Genomic DNA, 14523 nt, shown 5'->3' on the forward strand with positions numbered 1-14523 from the left:
GGGCAGAGACAGCTGAGAAGCTCAGGGCAGCCGGGGCTCCTGAGGCCTTGTTGTGGGCCCTGGCCCCGCCTCTCATCCACAGTGGTACCTTCAAGTCTCTGCTCTACCCGTCCTGCCCCAGGCCTCAGTTTCCTCATTGGTAAATGTTAGGATAGGCCTGAGCAGACGCCCAGATCACTTCCAGATCTAAGTCGTGAGGACTGTTCACTGTTTTTCCTTCTACCAGTTTTGGCTCAAATGTCTGCCTACTGATTCCATTTCCCCAATTTTTTGTTTTTGTTAGAAATTAAAAATATATATATACCGAGTGAAGAGCAGCTAACTAAAGGAGTACACGCAGAGGCTCAGGAGGAGTAGTCATTGCCCTGGCTCACCCACACCTTCCTGTGTGGCTAGGTAGAAATCACCTACCCACTCTGAGCCTCAACTTAACTCATCTGCAAACTGGAATGGTACTTGTTTGCAGATGAGACTGTGATATAAGGTTGCTTGAAATTGGCTCACTGTCCATAGAGGCTCTTAGCTTGAAAAGAACCCGCTGTGACTCTCAGTTTAGGAGAAAGAGCAGAGTCAGGAAACGGAAAGTTTGCGTGTGGTTCTGCTTGGTGGCCTCAAGCTAAGCCCTCCCTGCTTTGGGCCTCTGTTTGCTGCTCTTTCAAAAATAGACCACCTGGAAGACTTCATCTCATGTGTTAGTACCAGGTGGTTAATGGTGGCTGTGCAGAAGTGTGTGTGGAGGATTGACTGGGCATGCCTGGACTCACTGGAAAGAATGCAGTGATTGATTAGCCATGCCTCTTATCGGTGTGGGAGGTGGGGGGGGGGTGGTGTGGATGCCACCTCCACCTCCTGCATACCAGCATTACCATCCCTATGTCAGCTGGTCCTTAAGGGTTGATCTAGTTCTATCTGACTCTCCCTGGGGGATGCCATCTATTGAAGCTCCTGCAGAATGCCAGGTGGGATTTGGAGCCTTGGGGAGCTGGGGGTATGGAGGGGACAGTGGAGAATACCTCCTCATCCCTGGAGCCAGGGTGTAAGAACATCTGCTAGGTATTTACAGCCTTCTAGAGGGCACCAGCTGGTGGTCGGGGGGTCCTACCTCTGTCTACGGTCACATCCTTCCCCATATCCTCCAAAGACCCTTGGGTAACTGTTCCCACCCCCTCTTCCCCACTTCATAGCATCTAAGCCTTTGGAGCTATAGATAAGAGCCTCCAGGCAGAGCCAGGACAGGGCCACTGCATGAGCACTGCTGTCCTGCAGAGGCTTGTGGCCTGGGCCCAGCACTGGACAGGCCCGCGACTCCCTGTCTGCATCATCCTCAGCACTCCACAGCAGCACAATCCCCTTCCTCTCACTCAGGGGAGGTGGGGCTGGGGAAGGCAGTGTCTAGTTGAGAGAAATCTGCCATGTTCCCATGGAAAACATGATACAGGAAAACATGGGCTTTGTAATCAGACGTGGGTTGAAATACTGGCATTTGTCGGTAGTGTGACCCTGAGCAAGTCATTGGACCTCTCAGAGGCTCAGTTTCTTCATCTGTAGTGCTGTAATAATAATTGGAACAGCATGGTAGAGTTTCGCGGCTTAACTGATAAGACGTAGAGAACCTAGTGTTTAGCACATATAGGTTCGATAGTTGTTGGGTACCTCTTTCCACTCTGAGGAAACAAAATGTAGGGGCCTGGCCTCCTTCGGCGTTAAGAAAGCCCAAAGGGACTTCTCCAGAGCTGAATCCAGCCCTCCTTTGCCTCTTGGGAAGAGAAGCTGTCAGAGAAGTTCACTGTAAGGTCAGGGATTTGGAGTATGGCCAGAGGATGGCAGGAGGGTTTGGCCTCAAGGGCATGGCCTAGACCCTCTAAGGTGTCATGTGCCCAGAAAGACAGGGCACGCCAAATGCAGCTGGGATCCCAGCCCAGTGTGGGTGGGGTCAGTGGGCAGGCCCCTTTCTCAGGGCCACACCTCTGAGTGTTTCCCAGGAAACTGTCACTCCTGGATCAAATTCTGTGTCCCAGGGCAGGTTGTTCGGCATAGCCATGTGGGGCTGACCCTCATGAAGCCCCCGCCCTGAAATACCAAGACTGCATTGTGTTATCCCATTAGCTAGCATCGACAGTGGGTGTGCCCCTGAACAAGGATGGGTGTTGGGAGATTGGATCATGGAGAGAAGTGGGTCCACCCTTCCGGAAGCTTTTAGTGCCAAGCCAAAGCATCTGTGGTCAGGCAGCATGGAGCCGTGTCAAGCCTTGGCACAGGAGCCCTGCCCTGGTTGAGGAAGGAGGGACTGAATTCTGAAGAGCTGTGGTCCGAATGCAGAATTTTACTTTTTGAAACACTGTCCCCTAAGTTTTCATTTGCTCAGCTCCTCAACACAGTGGGGGTAGGACGAGATGCACTTTCCTGTTTGACAGATGACGACTCAGGCTCAGGAAGGTGGAGCGGCCTCCCGCAGCCTCACAGCCAGGAGGTCTGGCTCTCGGGACCACCGCCTACCCAGGGGCCCCGCCCTGTGCAGTGACTCAGGCAGGCCCAAGGGCCTGCTCCAGTTGTCCTGCTAAGAGAGGAAGCAGCTGGCCCTGTGCAGCTGCCCGGAGCTGCCTCTTCCATCCCTCTCCCCGTCTCGTCCCCTGTCTCTCTGCCCTTCTTTCTGACTTCCCTGAGGTAGGCACAAAGTCACCCTCCACGCCACTGTCCTTGCTTCGCCACCACCCTCTCTCTCTGCATCCAGCCTGCGTGCCTGGGGCAGGCTACTGAGGGTTGGGAATGGATGGGCCACCTGTGACGTGACCACAGGAAGCTCCCACACCTCCCTGAGCCTCCACTCATTACGCTGTAAGTTGAGGAAGGCATCGGTCTACATCAGCACTTGCCTAACCTTAGTCAGTTTCATCCCATTCATACTGTTTCAAATGATTCTTTAATTCACTTAGGTCTGCTATCGCTACCTAATTTAACTGCATCCAAAATAATAATATTCATGAGCTCATCAGTCCAAAAACTTCACTATGAAAATGTAAAAGGTTTGTCCATGGACCTTCTAAAGTCATCTTTGTTCCACCTGTGGTGCTTTTATCTCTCATTTGGAGCCCTTGACAGGGTGACCAGCGTCTCTCTGAGTCCCAGGATCTTTGGATTCCGGCTGAGTCATGGATCTTTCAGCTCTCACCACCCTGGGTCTCATGTATACCCAGCAGTAACCATGCGCACACCTGCCTGTTCACCCATCTAGTGAGCACCTGCTGGGTACCGAGCCCTGGGCTAGGCTAAGGGATCTGTAACCGGAAGACATTGCAGCTGATGGAGAGACACATGCAAAGACTCAGCCCTAATCCAGTGCCACTGAGATGGGGGTGTGTGACAGGGACATGGGGGATAGGAGTGGAAACCAAGAAAGAGAGTGACAGTTGAGCCAGACCCTGATGGGTGGGAGGTGGCCAGGCAGAGGCAAAGGCATGGAGGTGTGATCTTGAGAGCACTCCGGGAGGCAGGGAGCAGCCCCACCCTGGTGATGAGGGATGTCCTGGGAGTGGCAGGGGCTGGGGCCAGGCTGAGGAGGATCCCGACTGATGCTGGCACACACAGGTTGGCAGGTCACTGCTGAGCCCAGGGCTCTTGATATCCGTCCTTCTGGTATTCTGAGGCTGGTAGAGGGTCTGCCTCGGATGTCCTGGCCCCCTCGGCTCTCCGTCCTGGCCGTGTTGTCTTGGAACGCAGCTTCTGCTCTCAGGCTGTAGGCAGAGCCTTCCACTCCTGCCACTGGCACCGCTTGCCCCAGGGGACCTGAGCTGCAGATGTGCACGGTGATTGAATCATTTCTGCACACCACTGCTCACACAGCTCCTCGGGGACCCCCCACTTGCCTGTGCAAGCTGTCATGAGATGTGTGTGCTAAAGTGCCTCTGCTGGCATCCAGCACGTGCACATACCTGCTGTGAAGTGTGCAAGGGGGCACGTATGTGTGTGCCTACGCACACGTGTGTGCTGTGCAAACGCCTGGCGCTCTGGGCATTATGTGGACTGATAAACTAGTGAGGCCTCAAAGATGGGAAATAAAACACTTGTGTCCGGACAGCTGACTGTTCGGTTGGCTGCCACCCTTGGGAGCCAGCTGCCTGTGGAGCTCCACATTTCTATGAGGCAGCTAGGAGCACCTCATCCCCGTGTCCAGGGAGGAGCCCGTTGAGGGCTGTTTGCCTCCCCCAGCTGCTGAGACAGAAGAGATGCTTCTCTCCTTGCTGACTTGCCAACCCAGAGATATCCAGGGCCCTACCTGGACCTGCCAGAGGGTCTCCAGCCCAGCTCCGCTCACGGTGCCCTCCTGTCCTCTTCCTCTCCCCACCTCTGCCTCCCATCCTGCTGCCTGAAGGCACGAGGCGGGTGTTCCCAGGCCTTTTCAGTTCTCAGGAGTCTATTCTTTGAGCAACCCTATGTGCATAATAACGGCTAACTTTTTTTGAGCAGGTCTTCTAGACTAGGCGCCGCCTAGGGTAGACACCCTCGCTTTGCTGGGTGGGAAGAAGTGTAAATGGAAGCTTCGTCCTGAAAGATGCCCCATGGGAATTGGGAAGACCGAGCTGACCCCATGTCACCATCCAAAAACTTCCGTTTGCCAAGCTAAGGCCAGCCAAGCGTAAGGTACGAGGTGAAGCTCACAGCTGCGGAAGGGGCAGTGTCGTGGCCTTGGGCTGCCCTGGAAGAACGGCCCTGGACCTCCCCACGGACCTGCCTTGGGACAGGCTTTGCAGCTTCAAAGGCAGGCATTCTCCTCTTGTGGGGGTGGAGTTTTCCGAACAGCCGGATCTCCTCTTGGGGAATCCTAAGAGGCTGGCATTTGACAGGCTGCCAACGGCTGGCCAGCCGAATCCTGTGCTTTGCAGGCAGCGAAACGGAGGTCCAGGGCTCTGCCCTATTCAACAGCAGAGCAGAGTCCTGATCTCCCATGCTGATTAGCTTTGCATGGCTCCTGGCTGCTCCAACCAGGAGATGGGGGTCCTGAGCCAGGACGGGGGTGGTCTGCTTGGTCCCACCCCCAATTCAGGGGCAGTAGAAAGGGCTGAGGCCAGGGGTGCACCCGGGCCAGACTGACAGTGATCTGTTGGGCAGGAGCCGGGCCTCGGGGGCTCTAGAGCTGCAGGCACAGAGGATTTGTAGCGACTTGTAAAGGCTTAAAGGAGTCCAGGCGTCCGGAGGCAGAGGCAGCAGCCCAGCCGAGAGGCGCTCCTGTGGCGAAGGGCGACCTCTGCTGGCCACGAGGTGCATGCCACCTCCCAAAGCCGGCCAGTGTGTCGGGAGCCCAGTGGCGCAGGTGACTGGATTTGGGCAGATTGGGTGGAATAAGGAGGGCATCTCTTTGGGCCCAGTCACAGCCCGAGGCGGAGAACTACCAGGAGGTCCTGACCGCCAGTCATGGGGAGTGGAAAGAACAGCACATTAACAGTTGGAAAGGCGGAATCTCAGCCCAGCAGCTTTCTGACTGTGTCACCTCGGGCAATTTGCTTCACCTCTCTGAGCCTTTTAAGGATGAAGAAAATCAGCACTGCACAGGGCCTGGCCTGGTGCCTGAACATGGCAGGTATAGAGCAAATGGAGGGTCTGAGCCTGCCCCTCAGCAAGCTGTCTCTTGCACACCTCGCTCAGCCCACCCTTCCTCTCTTTATGCCTGGGACCCCTTGCCCTCTAGACCTTTGACCCCTTTACTGCGGAGACTAGAGCCCCCAGTCTCCTCCATTCCTGGGGTTAGTAACCCCAGTCTTGCATCACTGACCTCAATATTTTAAAAATGTCACCTCACCTGGAGGGGCCTCTGTAATCAGCTGGCCATTTGTTCTTTTATTTATTGATTGATTTTTGAGACAGTCTCACTCTGTGGCCCAGACTGGAGTGTAGTGGCATGATTTCAGCTCACTGAAACCTCCGCCTCCCAGGTTCAAGTGCCTGGTGCCCTGTGGCCTTGAACAAACCACTGATGGGCCCCAGGCTTCTCAGAATAAAACCAGCTGAGCAGAGGAGTAGAGATAGGGGACCTGAAAGCACCGTTGGCCCTTAATATTCCCAGAATCTTTCCGTCCAGCTGGGTGGATCTAAGCACCTATGCCTGCCTGGGGCTCCGGGCACTGTCATTCAACAAGCATTTACCAAGACCCAAGGGCTCAGCCTCTGGACACAATGTTAGGGGAACACTCCTCTTCAGAGATAGACCCTTATAAGGTCACTGAGTTGCCCCTATGCAGCATCCTGTTCTGCAGATGGGGAAACCAAGGCCAGGAAACCAGAGAAGCCCACTCAAAGCCCATCCTGGCTGGGGACACCTCGGTGCTCACTGGAGGGAGAGAGGATGAAGGGCTGGGAACACACCTGGCACCTCCACAGTGCCCAGGTCTGGCCCCCAGTGCACTTAGGTTTGTCTACAGCGGCCCCTGCTGGCTGCCTGGGCCACCGATCGCCCTTTGTCCTGGTGGGCAGTAGCCTGCGGACAGGGGGAGGAAGGCCTTCAGGCGTGAGGTTTCCTTGTACTTTCCTAACATCTCCTCCAGCCAGGAGCTGAGCCAGCCCAGGCCTTTGTGGGAAGGGTCTCTGTGTCCTAGCTGGTTATGAAAGCTGTATTATCCATTGGGACCCAGGTCTTCACCACCGCCTAGGTATCGCATGGTGCCTGGGAGACCACCAGGGTCCTTTGGCTCTGACGGGGCCTGGCATTAGGAACTGAGATGGCCTTGCTGAAGGTGGCACTGTCTTGCTCCTGCTCTGGGCAGGAGCTCTCTGTGTCCTTGTCTTCCCCACTATGGTTTGTCCCTGGCCCCAGGGGCCTTTGTCATGTGGATGCTGGCTGAGGGTCTGTGGGAGTAAACTCAGGAGGACAAACTCAGCTCCTGCTTGGGGGACCTACAGAAGTGGCAAGTGGAGCTGCCGCGATCACGCCCCTCCCAACCCGGACCACACACACAAACACGTACACACATATCTGTATGGATACATACATACCCTGGCCCCTCCTCCCCAGGACCTGTTCAAGAGAGAAAATTGTAAAGGGAAAGTCAGGATTCTAAAGCTGGTTCCAACCCAACCAGCTGTAACCTCCAAGCCTCGGTTTCTTCATCTTTAAAATGGGGATGTAACTACTTTCTCTTCTCTGTGCCATGCCTGGACCAGTACCTGACTCCTAGGAAGAGCTCAGCACGTAGTCCTCTAGTAGGTAAACATGGGCTTGGACCAAGAGGTCTTTGAACACAAGAAAATGATTTCATGCTAATCTCCACATGCCCAATCCGTCTAGCCTAGCACCTCACACAGTGTCGTTATTACAAAGCATTTCTTGGGAGAGTGGAAGCATGTACGGATGAGCAAGTGGACACTAAAGGTGTTTCAATGGATGGGTGGACGGGAAGAGGCAGGCGTTTGTGTTTATTATTTTTACTTATTTTTTTTTTAGTTTTCTTTGTGGGTGCTCCCTCACCCCCTCCTCCTTCCCCAGGCAGGCATTTTGATAGATAAATAATGGGTGGAGAAATTGGACGTCAGGTGTGACAGGTGTGGTGGGTGGCAGATGGGATGAATGGACCGTTGGCAGGGTGAGGGTGGAAGAAATAAATATGGGCAGAACCCCCACTTTTCCTTGCTTGCTGGAGAGCTCCAGAAAGCACTTCTCAAACGTGCAAATTCCCAGATGACCCAGCAACTCCACTTCTGATGATATGTCCTCTAGACTAACCCGCACACATGTGATGTGCCAGTGTGAAAAGTTATCCCTGCAGCACTGCAGTGATAAAGATTTGGAAACAGCTTCAGGGTCCCTCGTTTCAGGCTGAAGTGTGAGTCCCCTGAGCAGAGGGACCTTGTCTGGGGCCTCAGGCCTTAGAACAGCACCTGGTCAGATGTTATTGAATAATGCTTCATCGTGCCTAGGAATACTGTGCAGCTATTAAGAAATGAAAAGGTTCCTTATGTCTTGATGTGGAATAAACTTGGAGATGTATCATTAAGAGGAGAAAAAAGCAAGGTCCAGATAATGCCATTGTTTTATGTTTGTTAAAAAGTGGCAGAGGCTGGCATGGTGGCTCACACCTGTAATCCCAGCACTTTGGGAGGCCAAGGCGGGCATATCACGAGGGCAGGAGTTTGAGACCAGCCTGATCAACGTGGTGAAACCCTCTCTCTACTAAAAACACAAAAATTAGCTGGGCGTGGTGGCGTGCTCCTGTAATCCCAGCTACTCAGGAGGCTGAGGCAGGAGAATCACCTGAACCCAGGAGGCAGAGGCTGCAGTGAGCCGGGATTTCGCCACTGCACTCCAGCCTGGTTGACAGAGCTTGATTCCTTCTCAAAAAATAATTTAAAAAAAAAGTGGCAAGGGATAGTGTGTGTAGATATTTGCTTCTAGATGAGACTCTCCGGAAGGGGGACTGATGGCACTGGTTCTCCTAGGAAGGGCACCGGGGGACTGGGGATGGGGCCTGGACCCAAGACTGGATACCTTTGTGGACTTTCTGATTTTTGAACCATGCAAACAAATGACCTTTTCAGACACACACGGAGCAATAAGAATTGTAGCAAGAGCTGCACATCCTTTAAAGCCATTCAAGGAGGAACAGGACTTTCTTCTAAAGGCTGGGCCCAGGCAGTGGTGTTGGTTCCCTCAGTGAGGATGCGTAGAAAGCAGACAGAGACAGACACACCTACACTTCTACCAGCTGCGGGGATGTGGTACATCTGGCGGCCTCAGTTTCCTCATCTGTAACATGCAGATGATCCTAGCCTTACAGAATGGGTAAGAAAGGAGAGGACGCAGCTGTCCAGCACATGAAAAGTCCTGGGGGACGGGGCCAGAGATGAGGTGTCGTTAGTGAGGAGTGTGGCAGGGTAGCAGAGAAGGCCTGGGCCCCAGGTCTGTCCAGCACCCTGGGTCGGACCCAGGTCTCTGCAGCCTGAACTGTCCACTGGGGGCGGGAGGGCAAACCGAGCTGGCAGTGGGCAGACTTCTGCCTTGGCCCAAGGACCTGGACCTCTGGGCAGTGGGTGAACTAGGGCTGTGCATTCCTGCCTCTTTTTACCTAGATCGTTGCCACTGCTGTGTGGCCTCCCTGGAGCAGCCTGGGGACTCTGAGGCTTTCTCCAGCCGAGGGAGCTTCCTCCACTTAGCTCTGTCATCCAAGGAAAGTCCCATTCACATTAGTGTCCCTGAGCGCTCCCTTCTCCCGCACTTCAGGATGGGAGAGCCTAGTGCCAGGACATCCCTGCACTCACACTGCCAGCCTTGTGCAGTGGAAACCACAGGCTGGCAGTCGGGAATCCTGGCTCCTGGTGTGGGCTCAGACACCACTCACGGTGCCACCCTGGCCTTTCCCCTTTCTGTCTCTCACCCTCAGTTTCTTTATCTGGAAAATGGGTGTGGTGCTCATTCCCGTCCTCCTCCTTTTCCAGGAGGGCAAAGTGAAAAAAATAAGAGTTGTGAGTGATTTGTAAATTGTGAAGAACTCTAAAGCCTGAGGGATTTGGGAGGGCAGGTGCCACCTGATGTGCACTCAGAGCACATGTGCACTGAAGCTCGTCATATGGGAGGGTCCCCCTGCACATGTATGAACACACACAAACACACACACACACACACACACAGACCAAACCCTGAACCAGGAATCCAAGGGGGATTTCCACCACCCAAAACACACATGCACGTACAGAAATCTGTGTACCTAGCCGGGCACAATGACTCACACCTGTAATCCCAGCACTTTGGGAGGCCGAGGCAGGCAGATCACTTGAGGTCAGGAGTTCAAGACCAGCCTGGCCAACATGGTGAAACCCCATCTCTACTAAAAGTACAAAAATTAGCCAGGCGTGATGGCAGGCACCTGTAATCCCAGCTACTCAGGATGCTGAGGCAGGAGAATCACTTGAACCCGAGAGGCGGAGATTGCAATGAGCCGAGATCGCACCAGTGCACTCCAGCCTGGTGGCAGAGTGAAACTCTGCCTCAAAAACAAAAAAAGAGAGAAAAGAAATGTGCGCACCTGTCTGTACCGTTCCTTCCCCCCTGGTGGACATGCCTGCCCAGTGCTCACGTGTGCCACACATGGAAAGCACCCAGAAGCACTTCCTGCCCTCAGCCCAGCGGGGTACCCCAGGTGTGGCCCCACAGGGCCCAGCAAAGGGCTCTGGAACCTGTCAGTACTGTGGCCAGAGGGCAGTTGGGAGGCTGGTGCAAGGTTGGCAGGCCTGGCATGATCCAGTGACACCCTCTGCATTCTCTTCGCAGGCTGGACAACGTTCATGGCTCTCGGGTAGAACCCAGCGAAACGGCCAGAATGAATTCTATGGACAGGCACATCCAGCAGACTAATGACCGACTGCAGTGCATCAAGCAGGTGGGTGTGGGGGTGAGGCACACTCCGAGGGTGGGGCCGACGGGGCAGGCAGAGCATAGGCATCTGGTGGGTGCTTGGTGGGGTGGATGTCAGGGCTTCCTGACCATCTGTCTTGTGAGGCCATTGTTGGCATGCTGGCACCGACCAGCCTGATGCTGGAATCACATTCCCGGGTTTTAGTTCCAGTGCTGCCCTGTCCCTTCCCTTCCCACAGCCTTCCCAGCTGTGTGACTTTGGACCAGTGTTGTGGCCTCTCTGGGCTCTGTTTGTGTACAAGGATGCAGTGAAGCACCTGGCACTACCATCTCCCTTTACCACCTTCCTCCCACACCTAAGTTCCCTGCTCTTTTGCTCTAGTTGTTCTTTAAGGAAAAAAAAAACAAAAAACAAAAGCCGCAGGCTGAGTGTGGCAGCTCATGCCTTTAATCCCAGGACTTTGAGAGGCCAAGGTAGGATTGCTTGAGCCCAGGAGTTTGAGACCAGTCTGGGTAACATAGCAAGACCCCATCTCAAAAAAAAAAAAAAAAAAAAAATTACTAATTTATTTAAAAATAAGAACCCATTATCGGCTGGGCCCAGGGGCTCACGCCTGTAATCCCAGAGCTTTGGGAGGCTGAGGGAGGAGGATCGCTTGAAGCCAAGAGTTTGAGACCAGCCTGGGCAACCTCATTTCTGTTTTTTAAAAAAGAAAAGAAAATCCCACAAGAGAAGGAAATTGTATCATTTTACAGGAAAGGAAACAAGTACAGAGAGGGGACGGGGTAGCCTGAGTCCACTCAGCCCCTCTGGTGCTGGGAAGACCTCATTCCAGAGAGGGCCATCGTCCCCACCCTGCTGAAGCCCATACCAATCCCAAGAAGTGAGCTACCCAGGAGTTCCTCTATTTGAATTGCAGGGAGGCGGGGAACCTTTCACAGGGGCGCCCCCCAGCGGTGGCCAGGAGTGACGCGCCCACCCGCGGGGCCCAGCTCTAGCAGCCCAAGCTGGCAGCTTCCCTGCACAGACCCAGGAATGTTGTTCACTCCCAGAAGGACGGGGTACAGCCAGAGGGGCACGGCCTTTGGTGTCAGACGACTTTGACCCAAGTCCTTACTCTTCTATGGACCCACAATGGGATCTCAAGCTAGATCTCCATTTCTCTGAGCCTCAGTTTCTTCATGTGTCAAATGGGGCCTACCTCATAGGATGCTGTGAGGATGTTGCAGGTGACGCACTGGCCCAGCCCTGGTGTGCGGTGGGTGATCAGCTAATGGCAGTGGTGGCCATTGTCCTCAGTATGTCAGTGGCAGGGAAGCGAGTGCTGGGGCTCGGGCCCCTGGCCTGGACCAGCTTAACAGGAAGCTCAGGCAACCAGCATGGGCTGTTGGCCCCCAGCTCCAGCAAGGTGGAGCTCACAGCCCCTCCCCATCCAGCCTTCCCTTCCTGAGGGCCAGGACCCAGAAGGAGCCTCCCCAAGGTGCCTGCCCGGTGGAACTGAGGCTATTCCTCCGGAATGAGGGATGCATGTCCTCTCATTAGCATCAAGCAGAGCAATCTTGAAGCCCGTGTGGGGTCTGCAGAGAGGAAATTGAAGAAGACTTGTTACAGATTGAACCCAGCCCAAACAGCTCTTCCAAACGCCAATTACGCGCCTCTGCTCACAGTGGCAGAATAGAAACCAAACGCCAAGACTCTCTCCTCCCCCACCCTCCCTCCTGCTCAGGGTTCTGCAGGGCTCTCTCTCAGCTCTGCCTTTCAGCCCATTTCTCCCACCATCGGCTCAAGTGGCAGTCACCGTGCCCCCCAGTGGGATGCTCACGTCTCCTGTGCCTGGGCCCCCCATGTGGCAGGCATTCCAGGGGTAAGACCTGCTCTCAGCCTCTTTCCTCTCGGTGCCCAGCTCCATATCACCAGGGATCAGGGTGCACCTCACTTCCTTGGCCCTCCCTGGGTCCATCTTGGGCAGAGGCCCACCAGAAGCCCCTCACAGCATGGCATACAGCTCACTCACCATTCCGCCACTTATGAACTATGCAGCCTTAAGTTGCTGCCTCGCCTCCCTTCATCTATAAAATGGGCATCATAATGAATGCACACTCAACCAGCACATGCCAGAGCCTGCACCACCCTCCCCACCTGCCCCAGCACACACATGCACACACACAGAGGGCTCTGCCTTTGAGCCAGACAGTGGCGCGTTTGTGAGTGTGAGCAACCTGCCCAGATGCCCCCTGGGCCATCCAGAACTCCCTGCATACTCCATGCCCCTCCTCTCACACCTCCCGTCAGACACAGCTCAATGCTGACATCTGTCTGCTCACAGCTGCCCTAGAGAGCAGCCTTGCTGGCTGGGGACTAGGTTTTCTCAGGAATCCCATAACCTAAACAGAAGGGAAAGGCAAGCATGTCTGCACGCGCTGGGACGACGGATGTGTCGGCCGTGCAGGCTTTGGGCTGGCTGGGGTTGTGGTTCCCTCCCCTCTCCACCAGCCTTCCCTTCCTGCCCTCACCTTGGTTGTAGCCTTTGCTGGCATTCATCAACCCCTGCCCGCTATACCTTGCTGCCCATGTCCCCTTGCAGCCTCTATCTCAGCTGCCTTTGCCCCTTCTCAGCCTCTTGGTACTGGGAGACCAGTGCTCCCTCTCTGCAACATGCCCACATTGAGAGCCCTGCAGATCAGCTCATTCCTGCTCAGCAGCTGCCCTGAACCCAGGAGCCCTTCTGAGCATCTGTATCCCATCCTTGAGCTTGGACACTTCCTGGGCACCCAGCTATCTCACCTAACTTCCTCTGTCTCCCTGGAGCTATGGGCCCTATAGGAATACATCAAGTCTCCCACCAGGCTTGGGGGCAGAGAACGTGCTATGTTCATCTCACAATCACAGAGTCTAGCATAGCGTCCAGCTCAGAGTGGGGCCCAACTATTTTGGGTGGGCTGAGGAGAGGGGAGGCTGATAGATGGATATGTAAGTGGATGGATGGACATGGGCAGACAGTTAGATGGCTGGGCGTGTATAGATGATGAATGGATTAATGAACAGGTAGGTGGGTGTCTGGATAAATTAACTGCTGGATGAATGGGTAGATAGGTAGATGAATGAAGGGATGGATGAGTGGTGGATAAAGTGGTGAATGGATGAATGGGTGGGTTGGCAAGCAGACGGCTGGATGAATTGATTCATTTTGGATGGACAGATGGATGGATGGATGGATGGATGGATGGATGGATACGTGCATAGATGGATGAATGAATGAATCATTTGATTCACAGATGGACTGGTAGGCAGATGGATTGATAAGATGAATTCATCATTTCAAGGCATTGGTATGCCCTGCTCCAGCTCCAGCAGACTCAGTGGCCATTGGATATAGCCCAGTTCCTTGGAGGAATTATAGAGATGGGCAGGCTTTCTGGTGGGGAACAGGGTACCAGTGTCCAGTAACAACCACAGTTAGGGAGGCCTCTGCCTATGATTCAAACATGTGCTCCCATCCCCGGTCCATCTGGCTGGCCAAGCTCCGCCCTGCTCTGCCCTGCCCTGGCCGCTTCCTCCACGTGCCACTGGGGCCCATTCTGCAGTGGCCACGTTGCTGGCTACACAGCAGACACACTGTCCTTCGGACAGTTAACTCCTCCTCAGTCATTTCCCATGGGGCCCAGCCTTGTGCCAGAAGGCTGCTTCTCCCCTCAAGAGGCTCTCAAGAGAAACAGGGAACAGTGGACGGGCCCTGGCTTCAATAGCAATAGCAGTCTTTACCTGGGCTCTGCTCTGTAATGAGTTCCTCTTGGCTTCTCAGCTTCGCAGCAGCCCTGAATGCTGTCACCACCCCATTTCACAGATGAGGGATCTGACGTGAAGCCAGGTCCCCTGGGCTGCTTGGCTCAGCGACTGAGACGGGGTTTGGACCATGTCTGTCCTTTTTATTTCACCAGACCACTTTGTCTCTCTGTGCACTTCAGTCACCTCATGGTTGAAGTAGGTGACAAGGGCACAGAGAGGGGAGGGGCTTGACCAAGGCCAAAGTGCCAGCAGGGTCTTCCCACCGAAGTGCCAGCAGGGTCTTCCCACCGAAGTGCCAGCAGGGTCTTCCCACCAAAGTGCCAGCGGTGTCTTCCCACCGAAGTGCCAGCAGGGTCTTCCCACCGAAGTGCCAGCGGTGTCTTCCCACCGAAGTGCCAGC

The 14523-nt window shown here is 54.5% G+C and overlaps 1 protein-coding gene across 7 annotated transcripts in view; it reads left to right on the top strand.

Annotated features, from left to right (window-relative positions):
* The window catches only part of ZMIZ1 (zinc finger MIZ-type containing 1), a 244232-nt gene that overhangs the window by 121515 nt on the left and 108194 nt on the right, over positions 1-14523 (top strand). For all 7 annotated transcript variants that reach the window (XM_037727408.1, XM_017496874.2, XM_017496866.2 and 4 more), the window contains one exon: positions 10253-10361. In XM_037727408.1, the coding sequence (XP_037583336.1) occupies positions 10302-10361 (60 nt within the window). In that variant the 5' untranslated portion in view covers positions 10253-10301. The remainder of the gene's footprint in view (positions 1-10252; positions 10362-14523) is intronic.

Source organism: Cebus imitator, unplaced genomic scaffold (assembly GCF_001604975.1).
Source record: "Cebus imitator isolate Cc_AM_T3 unplaced genomic scaffold, Cebus_imitator-1.0 Scaffold11, whole genome shotgun sequence".
NCBI lineage: Eukaryota > Metazoa > Chordata > Mammalia > Primates > Cebidae > Cebus > Cebus imitator.